The 20,367-nt window shown below is 28.8% G+C and overlaps 1 protein-coding gene across 1 annotated transcript in view; it reads right to left on the reverse strand.

The window, feature by feature from the left end:
• Positions 1 to 416: 416 nt before the first annotated feature.
• LOC113370817 (cGMP-specific 3',5'-cyclic phosphodiesterase-like) overlaps positions 417 to 20,367 on the reverse strand; it is a 34,505-nt gene continuing 14,554 nt past the window's right edge. The window contains exons 3-4 of the mRNA XM_026611502.1: positions 5,179 to 5,443; positions 417 to 478 (exon numbers count right to left, since the gene is read on the reverse strand). Coding sequence (XP_026467287.1) covers positions 417 to 478; positions 5,179 to 5,443 — 327 coding nt within the window. The remainder of the gene's footprint in view (positions 479 to 5,178; positions 5,444 to 20,367) is intronic.

The raw sequence follows: 20,367 nt of genomic DNA on the forward strand, positions 1-20,367 counted from the left end.
CATAAATTCGTACCTGTATATGTGCATAATAAAATATGCAGCACGTTTCGCTTTGTGCAAATATAACTAACAGAAAATTCCATCAGTAATAAGCGACTTTGTTATGGAAACAGAAAAACTATTCCACAATTAGTACTGTTGCTGTAAGCAAATAAAAGCACGGTATTTCTATAACACATTTTTAATATGCAAGTTCTCTCTCAAAAATAAAATACCACTCTTTGCATTTATGGTAAATTATAAAGGAGGAAATTTGGTAATTGAGGCATGAATAATGACTAAAATGATTAATTAATAATATAATAAGTGCGGAAGAAAATTGATATTTGGCGGTGAAATAAATATTGCATCCTTCTAAACTCCTCATTAATAAAATAATTTGCAAAATCAAATTTATTATATAAATAAATAATTTGTTAATATTTTATAATTACTAAAGGTGCTAAATTTACAGTTGTATCATTTTCAGTATCTTTTGCTAAAAAAAAAACAATTGGTATTTTTATATCTTTGTCAGGATACAAGGATATAGGATTCAATTCGTTTTAATAATATAAACTTATACTAGTATTGCAAAAACAGGCTTTAGGTCCTAAATTATTTTAAATCATAACCGGAAGAAAATCAGCATAATGTGGCATTATATTTTATTGTGAAATGAAAATGTGATAAAGTACGCAATCAAATCCAATATAATGAAAACATTTTAATGTCTGATATATATATATATATATATATATATATATATATATATATGTATTTATGTTATTTTCTGACTAGTCATTTGAATTACTATTAAATTTATATTAATGGTCGCTATTTTCATACTTTATCACAGGTGCTTATAAAGCTGAAGATAAATGCTTCTGATCTACATCACAAGCATTTTATAACGACGTAATAAAATGAAGTAATGTACAGGCTTTATAAAAGGTCAATACTTATTTCGATAGAAACGATATTTCATAGCCTTTTGCTTTCAATAATCGTAAAGAATGGGTCCCTAATATAGTATACTTCATTCTAGTGACCTATAAACGACTGAAATAAAGCATCTATTCAATACATTGTAGCAAAACCTTTCTAATATAATCGAGCTCTTAGGGTTATATTGTTTTTATCTCGAAGATTATATGAAAAGCAACTTTTTGCAGTGTTCAAAGGATATTAACTAGTGGTGCGTGGCATTGTGTCTGAAGGCAAATTGCTGGTACTTCAATTTTTCCAATTAATTACTGGGACTTTATCTCATATTTCTTAATTTTGTCATATTAACATTTTAAAACTAAAATAAATCAGTTTAACTGAAGAAAGTTGAAATTCTTTATTTTAACTATATAAGAAAACTTCTTAAGAAGAATTTCATGAATTTTGGTACCTTGCCATCAGTACGAACCAAATGTTTTTTTGAAACATTCTAATCGGATGCTCCATTATCTCAAAAAATGCTATCTTCTGCATTTTTGCTCCCTGCTTTTGCCTAAAACTAATCAGAATATCTCCCCGAAAGTTTTTCGAATCATTCAAATCGGTTGCTCCGTGCTCCCAAAATCGTGGACGAGATATTGTAACCGAACACACATAGACATACACATAATGATGGATCCCTATGTTTAATCGTTTTTAAACAATATATATAAAAAGTAGTTTAAACCAGCAAAGGTTTTTAAATAAATTATAAAATATTAATTTCAATTCTTTCAAAGTCAATTGCCATCTTGTTAAATTCGATCAAATCTGAAAATACCTATGATTTATAATTCGGTAACCAAAAAAATTTAAATATTATTCAAACATGAAAAGTTTGTCGCTCGGTTTGTCCATTTGGCGCACGCAGCCATTATATGATTCGAATATTTAGAATACACACATTGTTTGTCAACTCGAGGTATTGACTAGTATTGTGCAATAGATTTATTATTTAGATAAATATTTTTCCACGAGCCACTCCATTGTAAACTTGAAGTTGACACACGAAAATTTTGGATGGAATTGGAAAGTGACAAAAAGCGGCTTGCCATTTAAATTGCCGAATGAACATAGGAAAAACGTAATAATTCTCTTTCAATATTAATTTAAATGAAGATACTAATTGGTTTTGATATTAAAAATAATAAAATTTGTAAAGTCTCACATATTTCAAAATATATACAGTAACTGGTTACTATTTATATAGGAATGGAAAAGATTATATTGCATATCTGCAAGTATGTGTATTGCACCCAATATATTTTTTTAAAAATTCCCGAGAACCTAAATAATTTCATATATTACTAGAAGTAATATTTTAAGGGTTTTGAAATTTTCAGAAAATCTTTTATCATACATATAATATTTTCAACGGTTCTCTATTGTTCAAATTATTTTAATGCTTTGGCTTTATTTTAAGGTCTTATAAAATTATTAAATATTCCAATATTATATTGATTAAATTATTATATAAGAATAGTAGAGTATATTTATTTAATGCAAAATATCTAATGTCTGTCTATCCCACATTTGTATTTCCTTGAATTTCTATTACCTTGTGATCTACAAATCAGTTAAAAAATAACATTCTATTATGACGAATATTTACACGATTAATAATCCTTAACCCGTGAAAAGTGCTAATTGTGATAGTTTGCACTTATTTGACAGATAAAACTGGTTAATACTGCTTCTCTTAAGACATTTGTATAAAAATTATAAAATTTGAGTTTCATTCATTCGTTGTTTTATTAAACAAATAATAATGAACGCATATCGAACCAAAATGCGTCATTATATGAGCAAACATTTATGAATACTTTATTGGTAAATAGAAAAAATATCGTATGAAGGTTAATTATCACGTGAGAGAATGGATTAACGATTTTTAGATGATTTATATACTCATAAATAATTGAAATTGTCATTGTAAATGTCTTAATGATACTTAATCAGTAATCAAATCTTTATAATTTTGGCAAAACCAGATAATTTGTTTAAAAATGAATTTAAAATTAGTTTTTTGTAAGATATACGTTGGGGAAACAAATGTAAATATTTTAAATGAAGTTGAAAACTAATATTAAAAATGTCTAAATAAGTAGAGTCTTTTTTTCTGCCTCTACTCTACAATTAATAAATTGCTAGAAATGGCTAAAATACTTCTTTGGGACGACGCCATTTGAATAAAAAAAATATCAGCAATTATAATTTTTGTAGTTCTCAATGGATTCAATAACATCATAATATATTTCAATATTGGGTGATAGATGTGTTCCTTTCTGAACAAATTTTGTGAAAAATAAGAACGTAGACCAAACAATGTAATTTTCACCATTAATATTCATGGGCAACAACGTGCCTATACACGAACATGGTGCAAATTACAATAGTCATAAATCCGAGGGCCTGATCAAATTTTGCATTATTAATTTCATTGTATATTCTACGCATATGCTAAGTCAATAAAATATTCATGTGCTGGTGTAATAAAAAAAAACGTACAAATGATATGATACGATAACTTACATTTTTCATGAACTTATCTTTCTTCAGTTATCTGTTACTGATTCATATTTCTTAGACAAAATATTTGGTGATTTGTGAAGTAATCACCGAAAAATTGTGATTTTTTATATTAAAAATATAATATAAAATCAGCAAAATATTTGATAATCTGTATCACACTTTATACAATATTATCAAAATTTTGTACGATCATTCTAGTTGGCAAAAAGAATGAATTTCGCATTTTGCTCGAGAGCGGGACATGGGAAATTGTTGGTAGTCTCAGATATAAATCGACGCTATTAACATTTTGAAAAGTTCGAACAAGATATCTTCATTTTAATCAAGATATTTAATAAAACGGTATATAATCGTGTTTTTTTACAAAATTTTCAGGTTTTCTGCATTTTACTCGACTAGGATCAATTAGAAAGTGATAGTATCATAATCAACCGTCGGATATTAAAAAATATCGACACAATTAATTTAAATGTCCGATCGTAATGTCTATATTTTATTGAGAGATTTAAGAAAATGAAGTTATCGATTTGTAACAAAATTTTAAATTTTTATGAATTTTATCGCAGAAAGCACCATGGCATCTATTGCCTATAAGCTAAAGGATGTTATATATATTTATATAATCATAAATGATATAGAAATACTAGTAATATATTAGTCAGGTTTAAAGATCAGGTATTACGTCAAAAAAAAATGTTTTGAAAATTTATTCGAAATTCATACGTTCGGCTAACCTATCCTAGCCTTCATTCAGTGAAATATACTGTTAACTTTAATAATGTCAACCAAAGGATATGTAACAATTTCAGAATAATAATGATAATAATAATAATAAAGAAATCTTAAAATAATTAAAATTGTTTATCTTTATATTACAATTCATGATGATTTAATTTAAAATCAATGATCCGATACGTATGGATTTCAAAAAACGTCCAAAAACAAATACATATTTATATATAGGTACATGTACATATATATATATATATATATTAGGGTGGTCCTTAAAATGGTCATTTTCAAATTTCCTTGCTCCCAGGGGCTCAAATGGTTCCAAATAGATAAAAAACAATTCTCTGAAAGTTTTAGCTCTTAATATTAACGTTTAGATAGAGCGCAATTCAATCAAAGTTTTGTATGGAAATAGCATGGAAAAATTTTCAAAAATTTTAAAAATGCTTTTTAGATGTATTTTCGCGAACAAATTAATGAATAAAACTCATTCATTTGTCGCAAAGTTATACCTAAAACATTTTTTTTTAATTTTCAAAATTTTTTCCTTGCTCTTTCCATACAAACTTTGATTGAATTGCGCTCTATCTAAACGTTAATATTAAGAGCTAAAACTTTCAGACAATTGTTTTTTATCAATTTGGAACCATTTGAGCCCCTGGGAGCAAGGAAATTCGAAAATGACATTTTTAAGGACCACCCTAATATATATATATATATATATATACATATATATATATATGTGTGTGTGTATGCGTATTGCACTTTTAATACCATCAGTACTCAGAAATTTTGTTATTTTCCATCACATGTTGATATTTATAAATATTTCTTTCATAACATTTTTTCCATAAATATATATTTAACGAAACACATCGAATGCCATATAATAAATAACATGACCTAAATATTATTCCAAAATCCAAAAAAATGAAAATTTCCACTTACATGTATCCTGCGTGACATCGAACAGCTTAGGCACTAAATATCTATCGGTGGGATCGCCTTTGGCTAAAAACAGGGACCCCCGGTCGGCATGTGTCAGTAACCCGACGTTGACCAATATCTTATGGCAGAGGACATCGATGTCCAACTCGTTCGCTATATCCCGAATTAATTCCATGAATAAATCGCCTTCCTCCAAATGCTGCCAACGCTCTCGGCTTAGACCCGTTGTTGGAAGGGCGGCTAAGGACGTCGACATCGCCGGAAGCTGGGAAAGAAAATAGACTTTTATTGTTCACTAACTAAAGGTATAAAAGATCATGAAATTTGAATGAATTGTTACTAAAATTAATCCACAAGACGTTTTTGAATAGCTACCAAATCTCTTGTTTAAAAGAATCATTGAAATATAGCAATAAAAAATTTAATGTACTTATTATAATCTTAAAAACTTACTATATTGGCATAAATGCGAAACATATTTCATTATTATGTCGAGAATTTTATGCAACTGTTGATAATATAATATAAATATAAATTCATATTAGATAATTTCCAGATTTACATTCAAATGCTAACTTTGGAATGCATAAAATAAATATTTAATAATATTTTTTAGGATCGTTATTTTATGAGACATGAAATATATCAATTATTTATTACATATTCTTCCCGTAGGGTAAGTAAATGTAATCGTCCAAAAATCGAAATCGAAATTTTTTGCATTTCTTGACGTTTTGAAGGTTTCTGAACATTTTGGCATACTTCAGAAAAAATGGATGTGTGTGTCTGTTCCATTTCTATCGATAAGGAGATGTGCTGATTAGTTTTTGGCAAAGGCAGACACAGCAGTTACGGAGATAAAGAGCAAAGAGTGCAAAAAATAGAAGGAGTTTTTGAGAGAATGAAGCATCCGATTTGAATGATCTAAAAAACATTCAATTAGTAATGATTTGGAGAAGTGGCTATTAGTTTTTGGCAAAGGCAGGCCTAGCCATTTTGAAGATATAGTGCTAAATGTTCAAAAAAAAGCAGTTTTTGAAAGAACTAAGCGTCCGATTTAAATGATTCAAAGAACTTTCTGCTTGTTTTAACAAAACAATTAAATTTGGAAAAAAAATTGTATCAATTTTTTTTTGTATATTGAAAATAATTCAGATTTTTATTTTAATTCTGTTCTAATATACTTTAAACAAATAATTTCAACATTGCAATTCAGTTTATATAATTCTTATAAATATTAGACAATGTTACAGTATTTATTTATAAAAATCTACTTGAAAACATTTAATATTCCTCGATCATTTCGTTACGATACGGGAAGTTCCTGCAATTTGTCTTAAGGAACGATGCCATACACCCCACTAGTTTAATTATTTTTTAATGAATATGTCAAATATTTAGTTTCTATACTACCCATTTAACCCATTTAACACCTCATTACTATATTAATAATTTAAATTCCCAATATTTCATTACTTTTAAAATTATAATCCTGCAGTATTATCCACAGGATTTTATAATTAACGGTTGAACATCACTCATTACATGAATTCCAATAAATTGTAGATGCCCATTAGGCAGAATAATATATAGACAGCTCGATAATGACATTCTGATAATACAAATATAATTATGATTTAAATTTAATGATTAATTAATGTCCCTATAGAATTACTGACATTTGATCGAATTCCAAACAAATATTCAATTTCCGGGATTCCACATAAATCAAATATCCAAATAAATCAAATGTTATGAATAAATAACACAGTTTCTGTGGGCATAAGCTACGTGTTTATTTTGACAAGGGACTGTAGTATATTGTATATTAGCATAAATCAATTCTATTCGAATGGTCGGTCTTCGATAAACCTATTTTCGATGACCTATTTCATAACTTTTAGCAGTTAGTGAAGTTCAACTGCCACACGTTTCTCTTTTTATATGCAGGAAGCTTTTAACGTGATATGGTTCCCCGGCGCAAATAACTTCATATCACGAAGTCTAAAATTCTCTGAAACAATGTAAAGTTATGTCGGAAGTTTCGTAGTTCCTCCTAAACACTTTTTGACGAATAAGCTCGATAAGTTTTGCTGAGATAAAAGAATAAGATTGAAAATAGCAATTTTCATAGTATTATTGATATGATTTTAAATCCATTACATATTAGCACAGCATATAATAATTGTTCCAAGTTCTGGCACCAATTATTCAAATTTCCTCTACTAATTTATCTAGATATCCCATGGTAAACCTTTGATGAGAATTGTTATCCGATCGTTCAATCAGTCATTCTCCCTTGACCACAAATCCAAACCCATCTCTTCACTTTCCGCAACCCACTGAATTTGACATCGAATTTGATTACGAATCTCTGCCCTGTGGCCCTTATTGCAACACTGATGATGACTATGAGTGCGTGAATGGAGTTTCTGCAAACTACTACACAGGAACATCAATTGAAAACTGATATCTGCTTTGATATCATTCAAATTATTTGAAATTGTCTCGTTAACGTCAATAATATCAATTAAAATGTGATGACGGAATTTAATTATTGGAAATAATTAATGAATAATTGAATAATTATTGGAAATAAATATGTTGAATGTTCAATTTGAATTATATTTGTTGATTATTAAAGGGTAGGATGGGGCACAAAGGTCCAGTTTGACTTTCAGTAATTACAAGAAAACCTATTTTGTTATTTTTCTGAAATTTGTTTGTATTGGATATTTATAAATATTATAGAGTAGGATGAAGCACAAAGGTCCAGTTTGACTTTCAGTATAGTGTCTAATCCAAATGAATTTTATCACAACAAATAGGACGTTTCAAACAAACAACTATCAAACTATGTTCAGTAAAATTGCTAATTATAGAAATGTTCTTTGGCTATTTTCCTAAAGTTTGTCACCTGTTTTTTTTACTCCATCAGTTGGGTAAAAAGGAACAGCGATCGGACAAACAAATACAATGCCTTAAATTGAATTTTAAAGGGATTTTACGAAAGGCTGAATTATTCAACCCTTTTTTATAATTTTAATTACGAAAGGCTGAATTATTTAACCCTTTTTTAATTTAAATTATTTTACAAATGTTACGTTGTATATAACCTTGATCTGGTATTTAGTGTGAAATATTCATCAGCAAAAATAAAAAACTATTAATTCAATTTATCCTTATACATTTATTTATTGTTTTTTTTAAGTAAATTAAATCTTAATTTACTATTTTCTCATTGTTTATATCTTTGCTAATGTAAAGATCTAGTTAATCCTTTTCCACCCACAAGTATAAGCTTTTGCAGAGATAATATATAAAAAACTGTTGAATCTAACTTAAAAATAACAGTACATCTTATAAACCAATTAAATAACGTATAATTGAAAATTATATTCAGTTATAATAAACGTCATGTCAGTCACATGGGTCTGACGCTAGAAAGTTATGACATACACAATAGAAGGAGAAAAAAAGTTTTACATAGAGCCATGTCAGTCATATTTGTGTGACATAAAAATAGCATTTTTTCAAGAAACTTTCCGAAAAAAATTTCTTTTGTACATTAAGTTTTCTTGATACATTTTTATAATATTACCCAATAAATTTACCATGGCCCTTTAACGTGGCGTTTAACGTGTTAAGTTACTTTAATTATTCATATTCTTTAACAAATAAAAATTCATATAGGATACAAAGTACAATTTATCATTTTCAATTCTGATTATTGTAATTCCAACAAGTTTGAGAAATCCATTTAATATATACGTCAGAAAATACATGGGTAAACATTCAATATAAACGTCAAATATAAAGCGTGATGCTATTTGGGCGCTTTTGATATCATACAATATATCACATGTGTTTGCGAAAGTTTCGTGGAAGCGTTAGTTGTGCCTGGACACGTTTTCTATTGGAATTCAATCTTATCATCGTAAATGTGGGAATTCGTAAATAGAAGTATCGTAGATAATTCAATTGTCTATAATTCGCATAGAGCTAATTTACTATATAAATAATTGTTATCTTAATAAAAACTTTGCTTTCGAATTTTTGGTGAACGCTAAATGTTACACCACCATTATCTCAAAAAATTCAAGTATAGAATTTTTTAACGATAATATTCCAAAGTAGGAGGCAATCGATGTGTCACAACTTTCTAGCGTCAGACCCATGTGACTGACATGATGCATAATGTGTTAATTATAGAATTATGTAATTGAGAACATTAGTATTATATTTGAAAAAAAAATAAGACCTATGAGAAACAAGTCAAGGCTTATGAGAAACCATTATCATAAAATATTTAAAATAATTTATAATTATAATAATTTAGTGATATTTAAGATTTAGTTGACCCGTTAGTCATGTGAAGATCTATTTTTAACTTCCCGTAGGGTAAGTTATTGTAATGGGCCGAAAATCGGAATTGAAATTTTTTACATTTCTCGACGTTTTGAAGGTTTCTGAACATTTTGGCATACCTCAGAAAAAATGGATGTGTGTGTGTGTGTGTATGTATGTATGGATACAAATTTCCAGTCACGTTTTCGGGTGCACGGATCAACCGATTTGAATGGTTCAAAAAACATTCGATTCCTATCGATAGGGAAAAGAGCTGATTTGTTTTTGGCAAAGGCAGGTCCAGCCGTTTCGGGGATACGGAGCAAAGAGTGCAGAAAATAGAAATCGACTTTTTGAGAGAACGGAGTATCCGATTTGAATGATCTAAAAAACATTTGATTAATAATGATTGGGAGAAGTGTTTATTAGTTTTTGGCAAAGGCAGGCCCAGCCATTTCGAAGATTCGGAGCTAAATATGTAAAAAATGGCAGTTTTTGAGAGAACTAAGCGTCGGATTTGAATGATTCAAAGAACTTTCTGCTTGTCTTAACAAAATAATTGATTTTGGAAAAAAAAATTTTGTTTCAATTTTTTTTTTTAATTTTTTGTATTTCGAAAATAATTCAGATTTTATTTTTATTCTGACTATAGTTCTAATATACTTTAAAGAAATAATTTCAACTTGGCAATTTAGTTTATATAATTCTTATAAATATTAGACAATATTACAATATTTATAATAATCTATTTGAAAACATTCAGTATTCCTCGAACATTTCGTTACGGAACGGGAAGTTCCAGCAATTTGCCTTAAGGCACGATGCCACCTATCCCACTAGTTTTATTTAAAATATCACGCTCAATAATAAAATCGAAATTAGTTCATTTATTTGCATACCTACAGCCCTTTTGTTTTTATCGTCTAAATTTTTGTGTATTATTTATTTTTATTTTCATTTTCATATCGTAATGTAATTTATCGGGTATTTAACCTAAAGACTTTCTAAATAAAGAAAAGATTCATAGCAATTTATAGCAGTCCTCCCATCATTGATTCACCTATAGGTCTAAATAACAAATCCCTCCCTTGAATTAATTCGTTAAATAATACAAAATCATTAAATAGACATTTGATGCCAATGTATCGAACAACAACAACCGCCGGCTAATGACATCGCATTAAAGAAATACAGTCCAATTTATTCGATTTGGCGCGCGGCTAATACATGTGATTATACGATCTCTGGCTTTCTGCCTTTCTGCCTTTCTAGCTTTTCCAGTTCATATACAACTGCGAAATGGAGGATATACTGTCTTCTGTTTATTTCGTTAGCGACGGCGGTTTGTTCGAATCAATCAATAGAATAATAGACAAGGAGTTGAGAAATCTACTAAAAGTTTATAAGATTTTAGACAATTTCCCTCCAATATACAGAAGTGTTTGTCATCAATAAAACGAGTTAAAAGTTTGCATTACAAACTGAAGTTGATCCAAATAAGGACAATTTGGAAACCCCGAAAGTACAGATTTTCCGAGAAACCGGTTTTGACCGAACAAAAAATTTTGGCAAGTGATAAAGCAGGTACTGACTCAAATTAAATTTTATGGATAATACATTTTTTATGCAAGAACAAAAAAAGTATTAACAAGATTTAAATAAAAGCAATTAATTATTCATTGTTCATGTATAATTTTTACATATAAGTGTGTAAACATGTTTATAATAGGGATGCGATACGAAGAACGATTATTTATTTGCAACAACTATTGTATCGAAAAATTCAGAAAAAAGAAGTGATTAAAAACAGTTTTTCGCTGAAATTCACTTTTATGGATAATGAAGTTTTTATGCAATTTAGTGGAACAAAAAATATTAATTGACATGAATTAAATAACGTTAAAAACAATTAACTCTTTTTTGTTTATATATAATTTATACATACAAGGATTTAATTATTTTTATGATGGGAAAATAATGGACAGGGATGTATTTGCAACAGTGTTTTTCAATTGTTTCATCAATCTGGTACATTTAACTTTTAATTTTTTAAGTGTAATTCATACATTAAAATCCAGTATTTTTTACTAAAAACCGGTTTTCGGATTCCATAATTTCTAATTCCTAAAAACCTATTTTTAAAAAACCCACAAAATCTAGTATCTAAATCTAGTATCATCTAAGTATTATTTATTTTAATAAAATAAATTAAAATTGTTTATTTTAATAAAATTATTATTAGAGTATTATCTATTTTAATAAAAGTCTGACATAATTTAAAAAAATTAAAAGTCATTACATTCCATTTCATGTTAGAAATACCGATCGAATTTTTTTTTCTCTTTATTGAATTACAATCTGTCTCTACAAAAAGGAAGACGTTCAGTAATTTTGATTATATATGAAATATTAAACATTAGATCTAAAAGGTTACCCAGTAGTAAGCCTTTTCATTTTTTATATATTAAAAAAAATACTACTAAAGAATACCCCCTTAAGTTCTAATTGCTGTTCAAATAAATAATTAAAAGAAAATAAGTCTAGTTGAAGATAAAAATACATTAATTTTATGTTAGTGTTTTGATACAGTTTATTTTGAAAGTATACTTCTTTTAATTATGATTTTCTCAATATTATTTGCTAATCTGCATGCGATTTTTCTTTTTTATTAGACAAATGTGTCTGTTTAAATTTTTTAAAAGTGCATTTTATCTTGGAAACAAACTAATAACTGATATTTACGACCTCATTGCAACTTGACTGTACTTTTCTCCGCCTTAAAGTTATTTTTAACATAAAAGATTGATAAGTTGGGCGATGATTACCGCAAGAATATGATCGATCATGTGCAAAAACCGTAACATAATTAATTGGTTTGGATGCAACCACTGAGGATATATAAATATCAATGATAAAAAGAATTTTTTACTATATTGGATATAGATTTTTATACCGTATTGGACATATTTTGAAGACATTAGCGTAAATACATACATACTTTTATTAATTTTAATAAATTTGGTGCATTATGATTAAATTATTTTACTAGAATTTAAGTTCTATGCATGCATATTATATTTTACTTGGCTTATATATAACAAATTGAGCATAGACTTCTTCGAAATAATAACATAATGAATTAATGTAGTAATATTACATTATATTAAAAGTACAAATCCATTTTTATATTATTTCCTTTATTCTTAAAGTCCTTCTTCATATTTTTGAGAAATTATTCAGGTTAACCGCGCAGTGGCAAAAAAGTTACCGAAGGCGGTTGCTGTTGTTAAAACTTTCCTTATCGATTATATGTAAGAAACATAATTAATGGACCTAAAGCCATGCTCAAATTTCTTTACTATGGGCAGGTATTGTATACACTGCCAATGAAGCCATTAGCACTTTTTTCATATTATCTGCTCATCATATTATAATATTAACAAAGGCTATAATATCGCAATAAAATAACATGATTATATATCGGTTTAGTGAATTAGACTAATGGGGAGAAGTAATGTTAAGTATTTTAAAATGCTTTGAGAGATCATGGCAAAGACTAATTGTTAGGGTAAATAAAGTAGCTGTTACTACTACGCAAGTGTATTCTATTACTATGTATCCTACAAACTGATGTCAAAAATCTGTAGTATGCATACTCGACAAAACTATTTACGAAGATTGAGATTCTAAAAATAGACAAAACGTATTTCTATCTACTGCTGAGTCGAACTACCACTAGGTAACTACCTAACCCACTCTGTGTCATGATGAGAATAGAAGTTGTCTACTTTTTATGCACGAGTGCTTTCAGATATTGGCAAGGACAGTGTAACGATTCTGTATACCCGTTTGTCGAATAGCTAGGAAGAAAAGAATTACCAGTAAATTAAGGAATCGTTAAGTTAGATCTTTATTTAAATTGATATGCCGTTTATATTATATCACTTTATTATTACTGTTTTCAAATAAATATACCCTAAAAATAAAGGGGTGTTTAAATCGTCAATTTTGCTTCTTTATATTCTTATTTCAAATGTTAGATTGAACTAAGGATTTTTTAAAACATGCCTTCAAAAAGCATAATGAAATCCAAGAATTTTTTTTAACTATATCAACCATTTTCAGTCTTTTACTTTATTTTCATAGTTCTACCAAAATTAAAAAATTTCGTGTTAGAATTTATTCCATCTTATGGTGAAGCTCTCACCACGCGACAGATATCATAAAATTAAAATGTTTACGATTAAAATTATTTGTTTTATAATTTTTATAGTTTGATATAGTTCTTAGTAAGTGCTAATAATAATATTAGCAATACATTAAGTAGTAGAATAAATTGAACAGTAAATATTAATTACTAAACTTGGCAAAAACATATAGTAAGATTTTGTTAGGTGATTGCGAATAAACTCGAAGAGACTATCTTTGCTTTTACTTTAATTGTTTGTAATACAATGGTGATATTATATTTATCATACGATATTCCTAACTTTTTTGTTATTTATTTTTATCCAGAATAATTCAATCCAAAAATTATTTTTCAAGCCCAGAACTTTTTTAAAACTTTTTATCCAAATATTTTACAAAGACTTAGATGTAGATTAATTTATGAACTGGACTCTAATAATAATTTTCTACTAATTTTAAGCGATGGCTCGGCTGATGGTCTAACAAAATTATACATAATAGGGTAGAAGGTAACATAAATATAGCATAACGTATTTCACATTGCCCTAAAAACTAATAAGCCTAACAAGTTACCACATAGGGCAATGAAATCGCTCAAAATATCTATATCAAAGACGATTCAACAGGAACGATCAAAAGATGAAAATTGACCATATCAATCTAGAGTAAACCTTCTAATATCCTTTCCGAGTATTAGACGGATTTCCAGTTGAATATATGATCATTCGGGGGGGGGGCGATAGCAACATAATCCGTCCGATAAATGGCATGCCGCCACGGGCGGTTATGCCTTCATCGTTCGCCATATCGTTGATCCTTTCAATTCACTGACGCAGATTAGTGCTGCGAACGGCGAACGGCAAACGCGCTCCACTCACGACTAATTCGTTTCGGCGCCATCAATTCTACTACGATGCCTCCTCGATTCCTCCTCGATGCCTCCGACGGGCCACGTCTTCGCCGGTTATCAAAATAAAGATTGACAAGTTAGTCTGCGGTTACCGGGCCGTCAGCTTCGGTCGGAGGATATGCCAGAGAAAGGGTTTGTGACTGTTTAAACTTCGGTTATTGATTATGTATAAAGATTGATTAATGGCCGTAGGTTATTATTCAAATCATTTAAGTTTTACATAAGTTTGCTCCTTTGAAAACAATGATTGACGGGATCAATCTGCGGCAGAATTTTGAACGATTTGAATAATCTCTTTCGTAAATTATGGTCTTTGTTGTTTGGGTAGCAACCAGTGCTGGATTCACAGTAGGGGCAATCGGGGCTACTGCCCAGGGCAGCAAATTTTTGGGGGCGGCAAAATTTGGATAGTGAGAAAAAAATTCTATACAATATAATCAAATTTTTTTACCAACATTTTTATATTTCAAGAAATATAATTAACAAAACATAATACGATTGCAATGCAAAATTTGGGTTGAAATAACCAATTATTAAAATTTATTATTTTGCCTTGCCTCCCTCTCCGAACGTAAATTATCAAATTGGTTAATAAGTTATTTGGCAATTTGGCTAATATAAAGATCCGTAAACAAGCTGAAAGTTTAAGAAAAATATTTACTTCAGTTCTCGAGCCCTCTTAAAATGACGAATTTGTGCACTTCCAAGCTTATAGCGTCGAAAAAAAATTTAAACTAGTGACTCATGGCATTGTGCCTTAAGACAAATTATTGAAACATCTCGTACTAAAAATTACATTTTATAAAAAGCTTTTCAACATTTTGCAAAGCAATCGCGCTGCGTAGCTGTTTCAGAAAAGAAATATCGAAACTCAATTACCATTTTTCGTAATTGCCTTTGCCAAAAACTAATCAGCACGTCTCCCCATCAATACAAATCTAATATTTTAATTATTTAAGTCGATTTCGGGAACACGGATCAACCGATTTAAATGATTCAATTCCTATTTATAAGGAGACGTGCTGATTAGTTATTGGCCAAGTCAGGTCCACCTGTTTTGAAGATACGGGCCAAAATGCCAAAAATGATAATTCAGTTTTTGAGAAAAGAAGCGTCCAATATCATTCAAAAAAATTTACAGAATAAATAACTGCTTGAATTTGTGGGAGGCAGGTTTAGCGGTTTCGATAATCCAATAAAAAAAATTGTAAAAGAAACATTTTTTTTTTTTTTTTAAAATTTTATTTTCAATAGCAATCAGAATACATAACTATTCTATGAGCTATTTGGCTTATGTCATTCATTCACACACATACACACACACTTGCAAACACACATATAAATTTATCGGATCAATATTACAATCATATTCAGAGAATCACTTCAATAAATGATTCAATTATTCTGTTTATATAAGGTTGTGGTAGTTCTATGGTTCCTCCATATTATCTTCGGGCAGCTTCTTCTTCAGTCTTCTTGAAGTTGATGTCTCAAGAAGCTGAGTGACTATATTGTTTGAATGATGTTGTAGTTTTTGAAAGTGTTTTATACTGTTGATTTGTATTATTTTGTTTATAAAATCAATATGAAGATCGTCGTGTACAGTTTTGTTACTAACAAACCACGGAGCATCAGTAATCTGCCTCAATATTTTCAAAAGAAACATTTGGTGGACAAAAGTGATCACAAAACATATGCACATCAAATTATCAGATATTTTAAAAATATGTTATTAAGTATAAATTTTGTTTACATTTATATGCGTTCTGTAACATTGTTTATCCGTTAGACTGCGACGCGGCTTCTATATTTTGTCCCTACGCAGCTGAAGCAGCGCGATTGCTTTAAAAAAAAGTTCGTAAAATTTCAGGGATGGGGCGGCATTTTTGTCAGTGCCCCGGGGCGCCAAATTTCTAAATCCGGCCCTGGTAGTAACCCTTATTAGATGTTACATGTAATTAATATATTAATCATTACGTATTGAACTAGTTCATACACAAATACTTAATTGGATTCATTATAAATCTATTAATCTTATTTAACCCGCTTCAGTATTTTATTTTGTGCATTCCATTTTCAACCAAATCATGCAATTTATACGTTTATAGAACATGTTATTGGAGAAATGCTCATGCATTCTATTGAAAATAGCAATTATTAAGCAATTTTCATATTATGATATATTTTATTTCAAGTTAAGTCAGACGGACCTGAATCGAAGATCCCAGATTCGATCCAGCTTCGACTAGCCTGATGTCAAGCAGTAGTCATATCAGTTTTCACTTAGAAATATTGATAGCATTATGCCAAGTGAAAATAGCCCTCAACCTCAACAAATTATAACTAATGCAGATAGACAGTAAGAAATTCATTACTACAGCTTATATAAACTTTTAAGGGGGTATTCTAGTGTAGAGCGATGAATTTTAGCTCATTTTTAAAGTGTCGTAAAAGAAAGCAATGAATGTTTTTATTATCCATTTTTTACCACTTGTTTATTAATATTATTAAAATAAAAACCCTTATGGGTATCTGGCCAAAGCTGGGTATCTGCATGGAAAAATAATTCATTAACATTATTTTAATAGCAACAGTATAGTTTTAACGGAGATCCTAAGATACTATAGGCTTACGAAAAGGGGTTTTGTTTTAAGCAGTCCTTAAAGTTTGGAATAATGGATTAAAAGTTGCTAAATTTCAATTCTTGTTAGGTCAATTATTTAGGAAGTACAGGAAGTTACTTAAAAATGCCGTTCACATCTAGCGAATAATAAAATGCAAATAATAAAAATATTTTCAACTTCCATGAGGAGTAGCTTATAATTTTGTGAAAAAACGATTTGCTAATTTTATATTTTCCCGGCGCTAAAGTTATTCTGAATCGAATGAGATCAAATTTGGAACCAAATTTGTGTATGTGCCGTACCGATTTTAAAAATTTAAAAGCCATTCTATATTGTTTGTCAGTTTTGTGCGACATTCGTACGAGCCGTTTCTTTGTAATTAGCATAAAAGTCCACAATTCCATATCCCAGAGTCCTAGCCTACAATCTTAAATCGATCATAAACATTCAAAAACTGTTCCAAAGATATTGGTTGCAAATCACGTTGATTAGTTTTTGGTAGAGATCTGTATAATGATAGATTTCGTAGACTAAAATAGCATACTAAAATATTGAAGGTCTACCATAAGCGGTTGAATTATAAAAATGCATCAAATTCGTCATTCGGCATGAGTTCGAATCAGAATTTATGCCGAACACCTGTATACGATTCGTGTTTTATAGGTACTACTGATTACAGCTGACGACCACGAAACAGATGGTATGAAATTCGTTAAACAAACTAATTTAATTTATACAATTACAGATATTGTAAGCATGTTTGAAAAAAATCAATTCGAAATTGTATTAATTCTTTTTTAGTGAAAACGAAAATATTATTATCGAAATAAACAGTTGAACAAATATTTTACCTAAATAAATGAACCTGAATTCTTATTGGTTAAGTTTATTATGCGTACGTATCGGAAAATTCAAGCAATTTTCCGATACTTGTTTTAATGCTTTAAGGCAAAATGCCACTCATAACTAGTTAAAAAAATTATGATACATTGAATCAGAAAACCCAAACAGTTATAAATCTTTTTTATGTTTGGAATCTAAATGAAACCGCGCATTGTATTTTTTGCCGTACAATGCAAACGATTTTTCCTAATTATTCTTAACCCAATATTTATTTTCGCAAAATATGTAATTGTTATTATTGATGTGAATAAACAAAATGAAGCATAAATAATTTATTTCGGTGATATTTATATAACAAGTTATTTATAAAGTCTTTTTATTATTAAATATTACGATAGTTTCAGTAGAGTTTCTATTATTATTATAAAATTATTATTATTTAAAAAATACTTTGACAAAAATAGAATTTAATATGTTTTCCTATACAATTTGTTATTTTTCTCTATATCTAGAGAAAACATTCGAATGTTTCATTTCTTTTCAATAAAATAAATACAAGGCAAACAACGCTCCAAATAACATCGGTAAAATGAAAAGCTACCATAATAGGTATTAAAATTTCAAATCCTCTTCTCTTTAATCAGCTTTTGCATTAAAGACACAAATGCGTTACAAGAGAATTATTTGCATAATAAATACTTGGGGCTGCTCTATTTGGAATAAATAATTAAGGAAGAGAAATGTTTGCGACTGACAAGACGTTGCCAGTGTTAATTTGAGACAGAAAATCTAAATAAGGTGCTGAGGTGAAAAGACATTCTAGAGTATTATGTAAATATAACTCAATCATGTATTTTGAAAGGTCATATCTAATTTATTATCATTGCTTGTCAAATAAGACATAATAATATAGATATAAATTAAAATGTAATAAAATGATGTATTTACAACATAATAATAATAATGCGTAATACTGCCTTAAGGCAGGTCTGTGATCTGAGTTAAACTCCAACTCAATTCAGGGAAGAAGTAGTATGAGAGTTTTTCCCATTTACAACATATTGTTCGCGAATTCTAAAATAATTAGTTTAATCTGTAGCAGTCACATATTTATAAAAATACAAAATACACATTTTAAAAGCAATTGCAAATTGGATAACATATTTCAAAGAGATATTCAATTTCCGAGAGTTGCAATAAATATTGCATAGCGATGTAGATAAAAAATAAAGATAACACTGTGCGAATTTTGGATATAATTAATTTGATCAGTAAAAATTGTGAATTCTGAATGGTTTTTCTGCACATATATAACAAAATATAAATCAACATGATTCTGCAATATGAGAATCCCTAATTATCTATTCATATAGATTCATATAGATCAAATTGAACTAACTAACTAATAAATGGAAATACATACTAAGAATTTGATGCATCAGTAGATTAATAAAAACAATGTTCAATATATTTAGATTATTTATAAATAAGGAATTATAACAAATTTTTATCTTCCGATGATCATCCCGTTTGTGGGTTTATCAAGTAGAACGAAAAAGATTTGAATTTTTTGCTCAACTATTCTATTGCTATTTATTGCTTGAAGTTTAAGGAAACCTTTATAAATTAATACAACAGTTCTTAGAAAACCTAAGTGCACTTCTGCATATAACATTAAAACCGCCATCAGCACTTTAGAGCCATCGCCGTGTTCCTCATTGCCATTAAATCAAGGTTAAGTGAATAATGCCACACTATACTTAATTAAATGTCTAGTATATTGCAACGCCAAGAGCGGTTGAAGATCAGAATTGCTTGCGGTTATATTCAAAATCGTTCATTTGCAGTCTTTAACATCATCAAAATTTTTAATGAAAATGCCAAGGATAGGATATTAATTTCTGACATAATTAGAAAAAAATAATTAAAAGTCATTACATTCCGTTTTATGTTTGAAATACCGATCGGATAAATAACTGGAAAGTTTTTATCGCAGAAAATACTCGGTGGATTGACTTTGTAAAAAAAATAATTAACGATTGTTAAATAAACTGCCAGTTGCCCTAATGAGCTCGGTAGCTGCATGGAAAAATAACTCATTAATATTATTTTTTATGTTTTTTATATTGAGTTGCTTTATGTAAGTATTAGAAATCGCGTATTCGAGAGAAAATTTGTATTTTCTGAAAAACTGTACCAATTGCAAAAATTTTAAAACAATTTCATAAAACGTGTTGATTTTTTGTCAGACTATCGTCCTAAACGTAACTCTGGAAT

This window comes from Ctenocephalides felis, unplaced genomic scaffold (genome assembly GCF_003426905.1).
Source record: "Ctenocephalides felis isolate EL2017-DRISC unplaced genomic scaffold, ASM342690v1 CF-g0.4_SCAFFOLD_01492, whole genome shotgun sequence".
NCBI classification, from domain to species: domain Eukaryota; kingdom Metazoa; phylum Arthropoda; class Insecta; order Siphonaptera; family Pulicidae; genus Ctenocephalides; species Ctenocephalides felis.